Genomic DNA, 19,286 nt, shown 5'->3' on the forward strand with positions numbered 1-19,286 from the left:
AAAGTTACTATATTTATGCTACTGGTAAATTTATTGTGCAAGGTTATTTAAGGAGATTATGTTGTAAACAGAACATATTATTATAACAAATATTTATGTGTATTTATATTGCTCATTTCTATATTATATCATCTTATTAAATTTTTTATAATTTAAGATTATATAATTGTAAATAATGTTTAGTGTGTTAATTTATTTAAAAATATATAAATCAACAATACAATGTTTATTAAATAAATTAACACACACATATAAAATAAATAAGATGTAAGATTTTTTTTCTGCAACCCGATCAGTATTTATGTAGCATAGAACAGTCAAAAACTGATGAACAGCAGCATTTAATTCAATATATTATGTTGTATAATTCTATGCAAAAATAATATCATATAGGAATACATAGTTAGATTTTGTATAAAATCTACACAAATCTACGTAGAAATGTAGTGTACATAGTGTACAAGCATTACTGTCATGCTATAATGAAAAAGAGAGTAGAGTTGCCACTTTGAGTAAGTTGCTCCACAACACAGTCCTTTTCTGTGATATTTCCCCAGTCTTTCATTTCAGTCTATGAAATCATATATCTGGAATGACACAAAATCAACTCAAAATTTGCATTCCAGAGAATAAGCGCGGTCACTCAAACCTTTGAGTACTGTGTGATTTGGACAAAAACAGTTTAATTCCCTTCCACTCAAATTCAATTTCAGATCATTTTTTTGGTTTTCAGATGTCACTGCGGGACTCATGACGCCTGGAAAGGAGACCAAGCATTCAGCGAGTGAGATCAGTGTGAATATGGGGGTGGAGGGTCCTGAATCAGACGAGTGAAAGCCTTTGCTCACCAAAATCACAGAGCTTCAGGATATCATTGGAGCTGATGAGGAGATTTTCAGGCTTGATATCTGCAGATTAATAAAAAGGATATATATTTTCTTAGTGAGCTCAATTTGTGTTGACTACTCCATTTTGTACACAAATATTACACCACCAATAAATAAGAGATGTTGAAAAATGCCATAAATATAGATAAAATACATCACAGATCTTATAAAATTTGATTCCTAATGACTGTGAAATCACAGCTTCCTTAAGTATTATCATATTCAGTTTTTAAAAAGTTACAGAATTCAACTCAAATACAAAAAAAACCCAGACATAATAAAACACAATAAAAACAAACATTAAATTACACAAATGAAGGCAATCTATAAAGAACACAGAGACTGTCATACCCCTGTGAACGATCTCATTTTTGTGGCACCAGTGAATAGCTTTGATCAGCTGAAAGATGTAGCTCCGTGCTTTATCAGGTGGTGCACCATTAGGCAATTCCTCCAACAACTCCAGCATATTCTGAAATATGCAGCAAAACACTATCTGAGACACTATCAAACTGATAGTTCAGACCACTACAAGTGAATAAGAAAATAAAAGAAGTGTTGGTAACACTTTAGAATAGGGAACATTTATTCACTATTAACCACGTCTTTTCCCTCAATAAATTCCTAATTTGCAGCTTATTAATAGTTAGTAAATTTAGGTATTGGGTAGGATTAGGGATGTAGATTAAGGCATTAATAGGTGCTTAATTACTACTAATTAATGGCTAATATTCTAGTAATATGCATGCTAATAAGCAACTAGTTAAGAGACCCTAAAATAAAGTGTTACCGAAGTGTTTTGTGCTGACCTTCTCCACATATTCAAACACTAGATAGAGTTTTCCCCGTCGACGGAAAGCCTCTTTCAGTTCTACGATGTTGTCTTGCTTCAGCGTACGGAGCATCTTGAGCTCTCGTAACGTCGTCTCTTTAACTTCCTCATTCTCTGTGGGAACACACAGGGGGTTAGGCAAGATTGAAAAGGGGCTTGTGTTTTCCTGAGTAAAACAAATGTGCTATGGAGCTCTCAAAGTAAAATGACATTAATAAAAGGCACTTCTCACAAACAAGGTACACTTTGGTGTGCCATTACCTTTTTAAAGTATAATTGATGCAGTAAATTGCATGGATGTATAAAGCAAGCATTTGGTTGTTGCAGTCTTTTACCTTCGCTGTCCTTGAACTTCTTAATGGCCACGAGCTCTTTTGTCTCCTGCAAAACATATGTAAATCAGTTTGAGCTCTTTCTCAAACACAAGCTTTATTAGCAAGCTGTTAAATGGACTCAAAATGTAAAATAAACAGAGTTGCACAAAAGAACTGAATCTAGAACAACCACTATCCGGCTGTATCAATGGGGTATTTTTCATGACAAAGCCCCTGACTATGCTTCTGCTTAATGGAACAATGTGCCTGTTTTCAAAGAATAGATAATTTTATATTCGGATGTCTAATTATTAGGCGGAAGCATTGCATGCACATATTTAGCCGTGGGTTCACCAGCCCTTGCGGTGGAGAAATGTTCACCCACTGTCAGTCACACAGAGTCCCTGTCATCTGTGCTGTTGGACGAAGCCTCTTTTGCCTATCTTTGTCATTCAGAGCTCTCAATTTGCACTACAGCACCCTTCACAGTGAAAGCATTAGCGGTATGACCACGCTAGTTGCTAAAACCCATCCATTTATCACAATTCTACACTGTAAACACTCCAGCCAGTATTATAGACTATAGTGCCCAGATAAATGGATATTAAAACATTTTTCTTTTGGATTCTATAGCCTGTGTATTGCAAAGGCAGTATAATAACCGTCAGCAGCAAATAAGTCTGATATAAAGGGAAAATAAATCTAAATTGAGAGAATTATCTGGCAGAGTTGCTGATAGACTCACTTGTGAAAAAGGTTTTACCCAGGGACAGACTGGGAGTAAAAAACGGCCCTGGATTTTCTCCCAAAACGGCCCACCACAACTACAGTACAAACAGTCGCTATATCTCACAATATTGCAGCAATCCTGTCGCATTTATGGCAAATAACATCACAAAACTCATGGTGACCCTTGCTGACAAAACTAATAGAAACAATCACAGAAATTCTAATGATTTCCACTACAAATACCATCACAAACATGACAAACTATCAACTTTTAGCCATTAAAATAATTAAATAATGGTTTCCTGTAGTGCGTTTTGTGACATATTACATTAGGATTTAGTGTTTATTTTATATATATATATATATATATATATATATATATATATATATATATATATATATATATATATATATTTTTTTTTTTTTTTTACCAATTACCAGTAGAGACCAACAGGCACCATTACAGTTTCCATTAAAACCAATACAATTCTCATTATAAATCAGTAAAACCATTATAAATTATGTGCTGGTTTTTATTTTTTTTCAGCATGGGATTGAAATAAATACACTCACTGGCCACTTTATTAGGTACACCTTGCTAGTTCAGGGTTGGACCCCCTTTTGCCTTCAGAACTGCCTTTTTGCAACATCTCCACGTGTTCTAGTCTAATAATAATAAAATTCAAATCAAAAAACACTTTTTTTAAAAGGAGTATTTACCAGAAATATTATTTACCAGAATTTATTTAGGTGAAAAATGTAAATGTGCAGTATTTCTGAAAAAACACTTTTTTAAATATTAAATCAAGTAATTTGAGATGCTTTTTATTATTAAAATTTAATGGCTTTCCTGTTTAAAAGCTTTCCTGTAGCTCAAATAGTAGAGCAACACCAAGGTCATGGGAGAGCAAGAGCTGATAAAATGTAAAAACTGTAACTTGAATGCAATGTAAGTCGCTTTGGATAAAAGCGTCTGCTAAATGCATAAATGTAAATGTAATGGAACAATTCAAATGGAATCCAGAAAATAATGGAAAACAGAATTTGGTAAAGATAAAACTGTAAAACTCAATTAATTAGACAGGCTTTTTGATTAATCAAATTTAACAAAACTGAATTTGGAAATAAAACGGATTTCATAGGGCCATATAATTATATATATATTTTTTTGTGGTAATAAAAATACATTTAAGTGAACAATATATTTTAAAATGACTTAAAGTACATATATAATAGCAATGATGCAATAATAATTAGTTCAAATAAAGTATCAAAAGCAAGAAATCATATGGTTTTATTGAACAAAACTTAAAATATATAATGTATTATAAACAATAGAGCTAATGTAGATTACGCATCACAACAAAGGCCTGCAGGGGGCGCCAACGGCCTGATGATTGTTTTTACACATTACTGTTTAATATTGACCAAGCACCATTTAATTCAAACGTACAAACTTAATCTTTAATATTTGGCCATTTCCTTAGGACAGAAATGCTATAGCTACTGTAATTAAATGAATGTGTGGACATCAAACCGTGTAAACTCAGAGTGAGGGTTTGAACTTTTATTTTGAAACTGTGATGTATTCTCCAGTGTTTGTGTAGATTTATAAATGATTTACCTTACAAATCTGATGAAATGGCGCACTTTGCGTTCCCAGATGAACGTTATAATAAACACAAACTCACAACAACATGCAGAGATGGAGTTTGAGTCGCTCCACATGTAAATGATAACAGTTTCTGTGGAGCTACTGTGAACAGAGCCGCACGTGCTTAACTACACGCATGGAAATAATTAAAGAGCATATACTAATTATTTAATTAAATCATAGCGTTTGTGAATTCACAATTATGCTTAATTATGACTTTTAAATGGGTTTAATATATCATGCAGCCTTGGAAAATAGTATAAAAATGTGTTTTATGGATTCTCGTCCGTGAAATGCGTCACTTCCGGTATTTTGCCAGTTAGTCGACGCGAGCAAAATGAAGTCGATGATTTTTAAAAATCGACTAGTCGACTAAAATCGACGAATCGTGACAGTCCTAATTTATACTACTTATTGCAAATAGTGGCAATTATCTGCACCTCAGTATTGCAATACATTATAAAACAGTACACAATAATAACGTATTGAGTGTAAATATAAATTTTAATTCAAATTATTAAATGGATGCCACCTTATTGGGACAATAAAACCATCCCTACACCTACCCTAACCCTACCCGATACTTTATTTTCAACTTTTTGATTATTTCCTTCATTTTTATTAAAAAATTAATGCGTTTCTGATGTGATTTGAAATTTGAAAAGGGAGAAAAAAAAAAAGTTTGCCAAAAGACAGATTCGAACCCGTGTTGATCGCGTTAAAAGGAGTGTGACACACGCTTTACCATCTGCACCACTAGAGCTGATGACTATTAGCCGTCCTTTGTAATGTTGTAATCACACATTGGTGGGCGGAGTTAGTGAAAATAGACACTCCACGTCACTTAATCTGACACTTTTTCTTTGATGATGAACCAACTAGGCCTACGGCCGCTGGATGGACGGCCGTTCTGGACTTCTCCAGAACGTCCAGATGGCCAGTACGCCCCTGGTTTTACCACATTTTTTGCACATGTATCAAGGTAATACAACAGTATTCTCTGAAGTACCTTAGTGAACCATGTAAATACCATGGTACATGAATAAGGTATTCATCCGGTATTAAAGGTATAGACCTGTTTTTTTTTTTCACATCTACCATGGTAAATGTACCCTCGAGTAACATAAAATCCAATGTTAATTCTTTCAATTCTCTCTCTCTCTCTCTCTCTCTCTATATATAATATTTTACAATATTAAAGTTTGTACTGTATTTTTGATCAAATAAATGCAGTCTTGGTGAGCATAAGAGTCTTCTTTCAGAACCACAAAAAGCAAAAACAAGCCCTTACCAACCCCAAACTTTTGCACGGTAGTGTAATATATTTCAAAGTACCACATAATTTCCAACATTGTACCACCTCAGTACTTTTTATGAGGGTTATCAAGTCAAAAAGCAAAAACAATGCACCTTTTATAGCTTTATTTTTCTGTATAGCTTATTTTTCTCCAACTAAAAGACATGTTTGTCAACTCTTGGACAAAATCCATAAAATGCCCAAACCTTGAAGATTTCAGCACACCGCTGAGGCCAACATTTGAACCAGTTGCAATTAGACTGAAAGAAAATCCCAAATGAAACTCCCACAACAAGGCTGAATCCAGGAGCTAGCTCTACCTGACGCCTCCGGTGCAGTAGCAAGTGCCTTGAAGGCTTCCTCTTCTCCTCCGCAGTGGAACTACAAGTCATTTTCACTTTAAGCACAGCTTGTCATGAACAGATATGATTCATGATCAGAAATGATTAAGAGGCACAGCATGCATGTGGGGCTGGATAAGTGTGTAGCTTTTCCATATCGAGTTACTCAGACCCCTGCATGGGCTACTTGCAGAAAGTCCTGGCTGCTTTAATTATGCTGCAAGGTCAGGCTTTTCAAGGCTTTTAGTATAAGACTAGACTAGTCAGACCGTGGTTATATTGTTCTTTGATATAAAAATGATTTTTGTTAGCTTAGTACAGCAGCGATATATTCTGAAATAGGGTTCTTTTTCAGGTTGGTTCGGAGCAGTAAGTCTCCTCAGAACGATTCTGCAGTGTCTCTGCTAGAAAGTATGCAAAAAGCAGTATTGGCTAAATGAGCATCTGTTTACATTCTGAAATATGTAACCCGGAGATGTTAAAGGTTAAAAAAAAAACAAAAAAAATACACAGTTCAAATCAAATGGTGAATGAAGTAGGTCTAAAAATATATTTATAGTAGAAAACACACTTCTTCAACAGTCATGAACTTCTTCCTCAAATTAAAGGGATAACCAGCACCCAAAAATGAAAATTCTGTCATTATTTATTCACCCCCATGTCATTCAAAATATGTATTTTAATATGGACTTTCTTCTGTAGAACACATATTGGATATACAATCATTAGGGGTTCAAGCACACAGTGCTGAAATCCTATTGTATTTGTAAGAATTTTTTTAAAATTATTATTATTATTATTATTATTATGATTCCATGCTAAAACTGATAGTGCAGCCCAAACCGTAAGGCCTAGAGAGCTGAAACTTGGTTAGATGGTAGTAGTCCGGCCTTCTTGTCAGATACAAAGGCTCGTCCCAATCGGCCTAACGGGGGCGCTACAACACAAAAAACTAAATTTTCTGACATTTTTGGCCATAGCTCGTAAACCGTTTGTCGTAGACTCAAAAACATTGGATCGTTGCGATCCTAGCACGAACAAAAGTGTATATGTGAGTTTTTTGCTCTACGACGCACCATTTTCCCGTAAAATTGACCTATATCCCAAACCTACTTTTGCGAACTAGTCCTAGGTTTTTTACCCGATTGGAACCAAACCACTGCAGAAATATTCTATGGACACTGAATATCAATAATTATAAAAAAAAGGTGAAATTTCTATTTTCGTGCAAAACGGTATGCCAATTAGAGTCTATGCTAACGTTAGCCAAATGTTATTTGAAGTATAACTCTGGAACGGAATGAGATATCTTCACCAAACTGTACACATATGTACGAGCTCAATCTTTGGTCAAATAAAAAAAAATTGCTAAAAGATGGGAAAAAAAAACTAATGGCTATAACCAGGCAAAAAATGCTCCTATATTCACATAGATCTCCTCATTCTGAACAACTTTGTCTCCAGGACTAATGCTGTCAATCAAATTGTTCATTAAATACTCACAAATATGTTAAAAACATACTTTTGTGAATTAGTGCTACATTTTAAACTTAACATCAATAAAATCACTGCAGTACAATTCTTTAGTCTCTAGGTCAATAATTATCAAAAAAATATTGACAGTTTGCATTTGGACAGCTATAAAAGAGTCATATTAAAATATTGCATTGATATAGTGTATCCAAAACCCTATTAATCCTAAATCAAAGCTTCAAACTTTATGAAAGTTGAGCACGTATCATATGATTGTAGACAAGCATGCAAAATGCAAAAACTTTAGGACACAGACATTAGTTGCCTCTAAAAAAACTTAAAAACGTGAAAATAGTACATTTAAATGACAAAATATCTGGAATTACCTTTAAAACCACTAGATGGCAGTAGAAGACCATTAATTGGTTCATTTTTCTCACTGATATAGCTCTTGTAACAGGTTAGCCATGTTTTTATGTATATAAAATATAAAGTCACTAAAATAACATTTTATATCACATTTTGTCAAGGTTTACCACGTTTTTGCAACTATGCAATTTTGCAATTATGACACATTACGATTACAGTGAGACCTGAACATTGCATTATAAAGAGAAGACCTGCAGTAAGCATTTTGATGCCTATCATTTACTTTAAATCACTATATCTACAACAAAATGTGTTTGCATGTGTGTAAGTATGCTTACTTTGTATTACGTGTTATACTTAAGCCCCTTCATTTCAGGTTGAGTATGAGTGTGTTGCAATATTCTTCATAGATGTGTTGTAATGTCAGTCCAACAATTCAGGTTGACCTTGACCATATCAGCTTAGATGCAATAAAGTCCCTAAAGCGCTTGAACCCCGGTAATCGCTGCTAAATTTTAAAATTTCTTTAATTTTCCAATTGTTGTTTTCATCAAATATTTATATTTTATTTAAGCTTTATCTGACTTACCAAAACTGTTTAAAAGATTTAGCTAACAATATTAACCCTAGTTCAATGTCAATTGGACTGCTTTCAAAACATCTCCTTTTGTGTTTCACAGGAGAAGGAAATTCATACAAGTTTGAAAGAACATGAGGGTGAGCAAATGACAATTTTCATTTCTTTGTGAAGTACATACTGTGAAAAACATGAATTTGGATGCAGGCTCTTACGTTCAAGGTAAAGAAAATGCATTATAATCTGTAAAGGTTTCCATTAGCATTGTGTAACAAACGAAAAAAACAACAACTTGCAACATCATTTAGGAATCACATATTTTTAGCTTCTTCACTTACTTGACAAACCTGTCTGTCTCTCAGAGTTTATATATAGGGGCTGAATGAGTCATGGACATTGAAGGAAGCGGAAGGGTTGGGGAGTTCTGAAAGGTGTTTATGGAGACTTTCACGGCTTTGAAACCCACCACACACAGCATCCGTCTCTCATTTCAAATAACCATGGAGACCAAGCCATAATCATATTTACAAAAGTGCATATGCACTAAAAATATGCCTTTACCTTCCAGGCATAAATCCTGTGATAATACAGAGTGACATCAAACAATGACATATATCTGATATTTGGTGACAGGTAATCCGATCTTCAGCTTGTTGTTTCCGTTTTGGATTACAGCATGTTAATGTATAGGTCAGGTGTACTTGTGAAAGACAGGCTGTTTACTTTGGTTTGTTGATGGGAACATAAAGGGGCTAAATGGGGTCCAAAACACTCAGACCACTCAATATATCATTACCGTCACTCACGAGGGGGTCCATGAAAGCCTGTGTGTCTATAAATCTAGCATGGGCAGATAGCAGGATTACAAGAGGCAAGCTTGTTGTTTTAATTTGTTAGCTTCGCAGCTTTCTTCACAGCCATTGTGGCGTTCAGAGGGTGGGAGGTCGGATCATTCGAGAGGCTATTTCTCTCAACATGAGTGCAAAAAGTCAATAGTTTAACTTTACAGAGACCTGTGCATAGACATGTTCCTACTAAATGCATGGTACTGTTATGGTAACTTGTTTAGGAATAATTAGATGCAATTTTACAGACAAATACATCAGAACATGTAGTTAGCCAACTTTTAGTATCACTTGCGTTAATATGATGTTGGCATCCGTTCTAACATCTGTATAGTTGGTATAACTAAGCTGCTGAAAAACAGCACAGATCTAATTTCATATTGCCAACAAAGCTGGCACAACCTTAATTGTCCTTGCTGCTAAGACAGGAAACAAAACATCTCCCATGCCAAGCTGGGTTCCTGAGCTGAACTCAAACCTCATTTGCCTCCTGGAGAAACGGAGTAGTTTCACAGCTAAATTTGATATTTTCTCCATTCATGTGGTCTCTATTAAAGAGTTATCTGTATTTAATCCTCTTACTTTTGTCAGCGCTTCTTTAAGGGAATTATCAGTGTTTTTTTTCTTCTTAAATGGAGAAAAAAAAGTGAAAGTTAAAATCTAAAGAAAGTGAAAATTTTGAATTTAAATTTGATACCATTCAAATGTTTTTGAAAGAAGCATCTTACGGTCTTAATTTGCTTTTTCAAAACTACAGTAAAAAGTGTGAAATATTATTACACTATAAAATAACTGCTTTCTGGTTTGATATATTTTAAAATGTAATTCATTCTTTTGATAGAAAAGCTGAATTTTCAGCAGCCATTACTACAGTCTTCAGAAATCATTCTAATATGCTGATTTGATGCTCAAGAAACATTTCTTATTATCGATGTTGAAAACGGTTCATATTTTTCAATATCAGTATCTTTTCTTACATTATATATTTTTAAAGGGGACCTATTATCCCCCTTTTTACAAGATGCAAAATAAGTCTCTGTTGTCCCCAGAGCCTATATGTGAAGTTTTAGCTCAATATACCCCACAGATAATTTTTTTCAGTTTGTTAAAATTGCCACTTTTAGGGTGTGAGCCAAAAGAGCTGTTTTGAGTATGTTGCTTTAAATGCGAGTGAGCTGTTGCTCCCGGAGAAGAGGGCGGAGACTCAAGAGCTCCAGCTCCGGCATTAGCAGTGCTAGCCTTTGCAAATTAACATTCCACTATTAATACAAGCCTGTTATCTTTACAGAAAACTACTCGGTTTCAAAGTCAGTCACCTGATTATACTCTGCATAATAAATTTGTGTTTATGAATTACACAGACGGGGAGCACTGCGGGATAAAAATAACAACATAGCTCAATGCGTTAAAAATAACATTAATCCAAAAACATGTTGTTGCCCAAGATGATTGAGCTTTTTCCATTCCCCAAAACCCTAAATTCTCAGGCAGTCCTGCAGGGTTGTCTGAGCAGTAGAGTATAGAGCATCGCATGCTGTCTTCCATAAGATCCATACAATGGAACTAGAGTGTCCCACATACTGATTGTGTTCCATTGACTACGCAGCCGTTGTTCTATTAATACCACAGACATGTTTACATTAGACACATGGTGGGGCAGCTTAGCCTTGAGAGCCACACAATGGCACAGGCGCATGTAAGTGCTAAATAATATCCTGTAAAAGGTGATTAGAAGCCATTTTAAGCCTTCACGATGTTTTCAATTTATTACCATGCTGGCTGCCGGATTTAAAGCACCATTCCTGCTCATAAAATAATGCTCGGGTGAAAGAAACAAACAACTATTTCATTTATAACGTAGGCTCACTTGATGGTTGTAGATTAAGCCCAGCCAGCCAGACACTAAAATTAATCACTGCTCACAATTTAATTTGTGTCTGCAAATCTAGTGCTTTAATACCATGGCCTTTTTTAGACTTTTGATCTACAGGTGACTGCTTTAGAATGATTTTAAAATTATAAAAATTTAGAGGAAGCTTACAGACGCCAAAATAGCACGCCTAAAATTAAAATTATCTATAAACAAAGCTTCCATATTTTTTCATGGTTTTGGAAAGAACTCTCTTACACTCACCAAGGCTGCATTTATTTCACCAAAATACAGTAAAAACAGTAATACTATGAAATATTATTACAATTTCAAATAACTGTTTTATTATCTATTTTAAAATATGGCAAAGCTGAATTTTCAGCATCATTACTCCAGTCTTCAGTGTCACATGATCCTTCAAGAAATAATTCTAATATGCTGATTTGCTGCTCAAGAAACAATTCTTACTATTATCAATTTTGAAAACAGTTTTGCTTAATTTTTTCTTTTTTTTTCAAATGTTTCAAAAAAACAGCATTTATTTGAAAAAGAAATGTGTTACATTTGTTACATTATAAATTTATTTTGGTCACTATGGTTTAATGTAATGCATCCTTGATGAATAAAATACATTTTTTGACCCAAAACTTAAGAACAGTAATGTATGTTAAGTGATTCTGGTTAAAATGACTGCAGACCTTTAATATTTAAAAAAAAAAAAAAAAAGTTTGACGAAAATAAATACAGTTCTGCCTTGCAAGAACTAATACAACTTCAATTCCCATATTTGGTCATCCAAGAAAACATCACAAATAAAAGCAGCATGTTTGAACATAATACCTCGGTAACACTTATAGGGAACACTTATTCACTATTAACTATGATTTTTCCCTCAAATTCCTAATTTGCTGCTTATTAATAGTTAGTAAGGTAGTTGTTAAGTTTAGGTATTGGGTAGGATTACGGATGTAGAATAAGGCATTAACATGTGCTTAATTACTACTAATAAATGGCTAATATTCTAGTAATATGCATGCTAATAAGCAACTAGTTAAGAGACCCTAAAATAAAGTGTTACCAATACCTCTTTATCCAGCTTCACGTCCAAAATGCTATCTTTCCTAACGAAACAATATCTCTCTATGTTAGCATTTCTGTCACACACCATCTTCATCCACGGTGCCTTGCACAGTCATCTCAACAACACAGCCCTCCACAACCAGCGTTCCCACTCAAGGTGACCTATTTAATGCTAATGCACACTCACGTCCCCTCTTCCTCCTCTGCCCTCATTTTGACTGATACGCTATAAAAATAAATATTCTTCTCCAAGGGAACAAGCTTTTAAATTCAGATGATCCCCGTCACTCACAGGACCGCACAGGCCTCGCACGTCTACACACGTCTGAAGAGAGCATATAAAGCACCCTTATTGAGCTTCACATCAACCGCAAAATCAAACAGTCATTTAATAGATCTTAAAACATGAGATGCTCAAATGCTAATCAGTGTGGGTGTGATTGCACATTGCTGACAAATAAATAAATTGCTGCCTAGCTGCATGCATTTGATGTTTTTTCACTCATTTTAATGAAGCAAGCTTTAAAACAAAGTGTGGAGACACTAACAGAATTTAAGTGACCATTGCACCAGACCTTGCACCAGACCTACCGATTGACAAATACACAAGAATATTAACTGCTTTTTCGTATTTTCAAATGCAAAAACTAAATGAAAAGTACACAAGAATATCTCAACCAAAGAAAAGAACAAACAGCATTTCTTGTTGTGTTTGGTCATGCACAAAGGGCCTTTCACAGCCCAAATTCGCTGGGATAACATCACTTGGGTAGACTTGAGAGAAACAATAGAGAAGCCAATGCCAGTAGTCAGAAACAAGAGTGTTTTCAGTGGGGAGTGAAGCGCTGAGCTTTTAAAAGGTTTGCATCTCAAAATGCACTTCTAGGAACGTACATAAAATAGTACAATGAATATGTATTGCTTTACACATTAATGATAATGTATTTGTTCCTTTATTCATGTGTACATGTTTTCCCTTAATGAATATACCCATGTTATCCTAATTTAACAATATTTTGCTTTGTAAAAACCACTATGATAATTACTGGAGTTAAAAAACAACCATTATACTGTTCCTCTATTAACAGGCAAGCTCAAATAATGCACCTTCTAATACAAGATTCAGGTTTTACCAGAGCAGACTTAACAGATTCAAGTTTTCATTTGCCTATTAAATTATTGAACAATACGTACAATCTCCATTAAGGGTCTAAGTGGATGTGTGACAATGGATTGTTTGTATGAGGATGTGGGGATATGGGACGCACACTGTAGCTGAATAAAAATGTGTCAAATATGTGAACGGAATGAGCTTTTATGGAAATCAATATTTAAATAAATGGTGCTTGTTTCAAAATTGTACAATATATGTTGGTATGGAAAAGTACATGAAAAAAAATCCTTATTCCATTCTATTGAAGCAATATCATGTATGCAAAAAAGAGCTGAATGGCTTAGAACAACAGCACAAAATTATCTATTTGGTATCGACTGCCTTTATCCAATAGTTCCTAAATAACAAGGTAATATTAACTTAAGTAGGCTAATTACATTTTAGACAAAGCATGCCAAGTTATTTTGTGTATACACTACCACTTAAAAGTTTGGGGTTAGTAAAATTTGTTTTTATGTTTATGTGGAAAAAAATCTGGCCACACTTCAAGGTCAAATTCTTGCCATTATCAAACCATTAACTACAACTTTTGCCTCAAACTCCTAATTTGCTGCTTATTAATAGTTATTAAGGTAGTTGTTAAGTTTAGGTATTAGTTAGGATTAGGGATGTAGAATATGGTCATGCAGAATAGGTGCTTTAAAAGCACTAATAAACAGCCAATGTTAATAATAGCCATGCAAATAAGCAACTAGTTAATAGTGAAAACTGGTCCTTATACTAAAGTGTTACTAATATAATATACTAATACTATAATTTTCACTAAGAAAATGCCATTAAATTCACAAAAAATTACAAAGTAATATCAAGTAACAGAGGTTATTTGAAGTAGAAAGACATAGTGAAAATAGAAAGAAATATAATCCAATCATTTATATTTACAACCTCAAAATATTTTTTACAGTGTGCATTTTTGAAAGAAATAGCAAAAAACAGTAATATTGCTAAATATGAAAGTTTTAAAGAACTGTTTTTTATTTTAATATATGTTAAAATCTATTTCTGTAATGGCAAAAATGAATTTTCGGCATCATTAGTGTCATCTCATCCTTCAGAAATCATTATGCTAAATTGTTGAATAGTTGTGCTGCTTAATATTTTTGTGGAAATCATGATTTTTAAAAAAAGATTATTTGATGAATAAAATATTGAAGGAATAGTTCTCCCAAAAATGAAAATTCTGTCGTTAATTACTCACCCTCATGTCATTCCAAATGCCCATTTTCCACAAGTTGATATGATTCTTTATGGTCTTAATGAAAAGTCTATCATATACTTTGGTTAAAATTTCTCAATAGTAGTGTAAAAAACACCCTTTTTACCCAGTCAAAATCAGCTCTGTTTTGAGCAAGCCATTTTAGTCCATGTTGCTTTAAATGCTAATGAGCTCTGTTGACCCCGCCCCTCTCTTCCATGGGGTGATGAGCAGACTGTAAAATTCAGCCGTGAAACTTGCTAACTGTAACTAGCACATATTAGGAAAGGCGATTTGCAAAGATTCATAAAAAACCCTTATACCAGCGTATTCTGTAGATGAAGCTGGATCATGAATGATTCGTGAATGATGAGACGCATTTAGGCAGATCGGGGATCGGTGCATTCCCTTCAAAAAGGAAAGTAACGTTAATCGTCTGCATCTTCAGCGGCTCAGATGTAGGGAGTGAATGATGACTGCTATGTTCATTATTACATCCAATGACAAAACACCTCAATTGCTTAATTGGAGACATTCTTGTCTTCCCCTGCACTGGAATCGACACAATGGCTGACAGCTCACAGATCACTCAGGGCGGGTCTAAGGTAAGATGGCCTTGTCAATCAACCATCGTGAGAGCTGCCTGTGCAGAACTAGGTGCTAGTTCAGAGCCAGTGCTATAGCCGGTTCTTAGTTGGTTTGACTGGCGAGCCCTTTAAGAACCGGTTGCTTTTCCACAGGCTAGAGAGCCAATACAGAGCCAGGTCTTACGTCACAATACGTTTCATGTTTCGGTTCACTTATACGGCACAACAGGCTTGTTCGAGGTGCATCAGCGCCACGCAGACTGATCGATCGGCACACAACACACTTAAGCACCACGAGAGCGATCCAAAAGCATAAAGAGCCGTCTGCTTTCCAGTTGCTCCCGCAGCACCCCGATGCCTCGCACCGACCGGTCCGCGCAGCGCCGATCCATCCCGAACAAGCCTAAACAAACTATCAACAATGGCGGACGTTGCGTTGCTATTGATGTTCATGGCTTTGCGAACCTACATCGGCATCCAAACATGGCGAATCAAACGTGTTCGCATTTAGCTGCTATTTCAAATATGGCGGTCCAAAGTTTCTGTTCGTCTTGTTGGTCACGGTAACCCCGCCCCCAGCCCTTGACGCAAGCGGTTCTTCCTTCTAGCCCAGCAATGTTTTGGTGCTACTTACGAACCGCTTTTCCTGGTTCGGAGCTAGTGCTTTGGGTGTCGAAAAACAAAGAACCGGTTTGAAACTAGGCTCTGGCTCTGAACCAGCGCTGGAACTGCCTTGGTGGAAAAGGGGTATGACAGGAATCTCAGAACACCCTGATTTAAGAAAGGGGATTTTAAAATAGGGATTTAAAAAGAAAACACTGGGTGGATTTTTATCATTATAGGGTGGATGTGTATACACTTCCAACACATATTTATGTTCAAGCAACATGTAAAGCAAATTTGGCATCCGATGACCCCTTTAAGACCTTCGTTCATCTTTGGAACACAAATTAAGATATTCTGATGAAATCCGAGAGCTTTCTGACCCTCCCATAGACAGCAAGGGTCTTACCACGATCAAGGTCCAGAAACGTACCAAGACCATCGAAAAAATAGTCCATGTAACATCATTCAACCGTAATTGTACTTTTTGTGCGGAAAAAAAAAAACTAAAATAACAACTTTATTCAACAATTCTACTCCTCGTCACTCTAGTGCCATTTTGGTGAGTATCAAGACGCATGTGCGTGCTTTGATTTGAACGTAAACAACGCATGCGCATGGTGCTGCTGACGTGGAACACGTCGGCCTCATTATCTTGTTTTTTGTGCAACAAAAAGTTTTGTAGCTTCAAAAAATTACAGTTGAACCACTGATGTCACATGGACTATTTTGGCGATGTTCTTGGTACCTTTCTGGACCTGAACGTGGTAGGACCCTTACTACCTGTAGAGGGTCAGAAAGCTTAATTTCTGTTCCGAAGATAACTAGCGAGTAATTAATGAATTTTCATTTTAAGGTGAACTATCCCTTTAAAGAGAACAGCATTCATTTAAAATAATATATTTTGTGACAAATGTTTTACTGTAAATGTAACAATTTGTTACTAAAAAACAATGTAAAACAAATAATGCAAATTTCCTGTGCTGTTATATAAAGTATGGCACTTGGAATAAAGCTTGTCCAATCAAATTAAATGACCAGAACTCTATTCTATCTTATTCTATTCTATAACAAAAATATCCAAAGGCAAACAGCAGCTCTACACAACACCAAAAGCCAACAAATTTAATCTAGTCTCCTAATGAACAGTCGAACAGTCTTAGTTTTCACAGACTCAAATTTACTGTTCTTAAACAGGCATGTAGAGCGATCCAAAATTATTCTGAATGTCTGTAAATAGATTGCAGGCAATTTTGCATTGGAGAAAAATGATAGGTGAAAGAAAAACAAGACCGAATGCAACCAAAAAGGAACAGTCACTCTTGATTTCAGCGGCAATTTTGAATGCATTTAATGAAGGAGGGAAAGCGCTGACTGACCAATTACTACAAGCACAAGCCTAGTTTTCTGTTTTGGCACAGACTGAGGAGTATACTTGCTGTTGAATTTATCGGCCTCATTATCATAAAAATCATGCAGGGGAACTTGGAGTGGAACAATGTAATTATGCATATGCATTTTTCCTTTCCATCATCAATTCTCTGCCATTCAAATCCATGACGATTATTTGACATAACTTACGTCAAAATCAATCAACTGGAGATATGCAAGTAGGTCTCAGCTCCGTATGCAAACATTTAAACAAACAAACTTCTGACTTTCATGTTGACCTTTAAACTGCTTTCGAAAAGATATATGTTACTACATGAATCTGTACAGATAAGAGCATGAATATTGTGCACAGTATCAGTGTTAACTCCAGGGTGTGTGTGTCGAGGTCAGTGAAATCTTAAGTTTAATGAGCCCTAACAATTCCGTTGCACTGTACTGTCATTCATCATCTAGCCAGGCATCCAGCCACACTGCTGCTGTCTGCCCAGGCATGAAGACACATCCTGGGCATGCAACCATGACTGAAATACCAACAGCATCGTGGACACACAGAAAGAGACTATGAAAATAACCTTAACAGACAGGTAGTTTTGATAATAAAAATTTGCTTTTTGGGTATCATACGCTTATTATTTATTCAAAACTGAAACATACTCGGGACACTAAATCTGATATATGTATTTCAAACTCTGTGTCACTGGTTCAGTTCAGATGCAAGCTATTTTGTATATGGAGCAACCACATTAATAGCAGCGTCATAGGCTAAATAGTATGGACTGAGCACCTAAATCTTTAAAATGTGCAGAAATCACTGCATAATGGATGATACAAAAATGTCCCGCACCTCCCAACCGCACAGCAGCAATTTCAATAAAAGCAGTTCCTACTGGTTGACAATATACTTATATTTACCTTATTGTGAGTTAGTCTAGCAATGTACGAATGTCTGAAAATGCCTCCCAAACAATGAAGCAAATCTGCCAACTAGGCCACAAGCAATGCATTTGGAGAAGCCCACAATTTTAAAAGAACCAGTTGCTAGGGAACTATGCCATATTACAATTGAAAATATATTTCTAAAAGAAATCTCTCAACAAATGTACCATTTAAGGAGTTTAAATGTGTTGTGCAACTCTTCTGGGAAAGTTACAGTCACGAGGCCCATAAAGGTTAACTCTTGTTAGGCAGTCTTATCTTAAGGGTAAAATGAGAAACTAGCATCACCTCTACAAATTACATTAACAAGGCGTGTGTGTTTTTTTTGGCATAAGCAGTATAGGTCTATAAGTGATTGCATGTATTGTTCAGGTGGTTATAAACTACATTACATTTTAAAACAGAATCAAAAATGGCCAATTTTCCAGAATATATCTAATGGATCAAATACACTGTAAAATATGGAGTTTCTGCAGTTCTACTTAGCATGCTGACCAACAGGTTCCTGCATAAACATGTCTTACCTTGTGTCTGCATTTCAGAACCACCCCATAGGCTCCTTTGCAAAGAAAGAAAAGCTTTATAAGCTTGATTTATACCATTTATGGCTTATATGCACAATCAGCTGTTTTATAAGCACTAAGATTAATGTTTTTTTCTTTTTATCGAACGATATTAAAAAAAGATGCACTCACCCTCTCCTACAATCCCAAGGACTTCAAATTTATTCATCACATTACCAATGTCAGGAATCTTCATGAAGTCAAAAGATGCCTAGATGGTGCATGTCTGGGCTGTGATGAGCGGAAGGCCAGAGGACGGGACAGAAATCGGTGCTTGAACGGGTCATTGCAGCAAAAATCTGCTCCCGGCTGGTCACAATGCTCGTCTCATAATCCACACACACCGACACACATTCCTGCAAACTAACACACTTTGCATGCACACGCACACACACGCACACACACTTGCTCACCTGAAGAGAAAGAGTACAGAAGGGGTCAAATAGACTTATTCATGCATACGGTTTCTTTGCATTTCACATGCATCAAATCAGAGGCATATCCAATGTTTACATCTAATGCATATCTCACATGCATGAAATGACATTGATTGTGACTCATATTCTCT

The 19,286-nt window shown here is 35.5% G+C and overlaps 1 protein-coding gene across 1 annotated transcript in view; it reads right to left on the bottom strand.

Annotated features, from left to right (window-relative positions):
* Positions 1-18,914, bottom strand: part of cdkl5 (cyclin dependent kinase like 5) — a gene marked incomplete at its 5' end in the record, with an annotated part of 38,814 nt that extends 19,900 nt beyond the window's left edge. Inside the window, 6 exons of the mRNA XM_079393200.1 lie at positions 849-908; positions 1,239-1,359; positions 1,697-1,833; positions 2,055-2,100; positions 18,680-18,714; positions 18,851-18,914. Coding sequence (XP_079249326.1) covers positions 849-908; positions 1,239-1,359; positions 1,697-1,833; positions 2,055-2,100; positions 18,680-18,714; positions 18,851-18,914 — 463 coding nt within the window. The remainder of the gene's footprint in view (positions 1-848; positions 909-1,238; positions 1,360-1,696; positions 1,834-2,054; positions 2,101-18,679; positions 18,715-18,850) is intronic.
* Positions 18,915-19,286: the final 372 nt, after the last annotated feature.

The sequence above is a fragment of the Barbus barbus genome (genome assembly GCF_936440315.1).
Source record: "Barbus barbus genome assembly, chromosome: 35".
Classification (NCBI taxonomy): domain Eukaryota; kingdom Metazoa; phylum Chordata; class Actinopteri; order Cypriniformes; family Cyprinidae; genus Barbus; species Barbus barbus.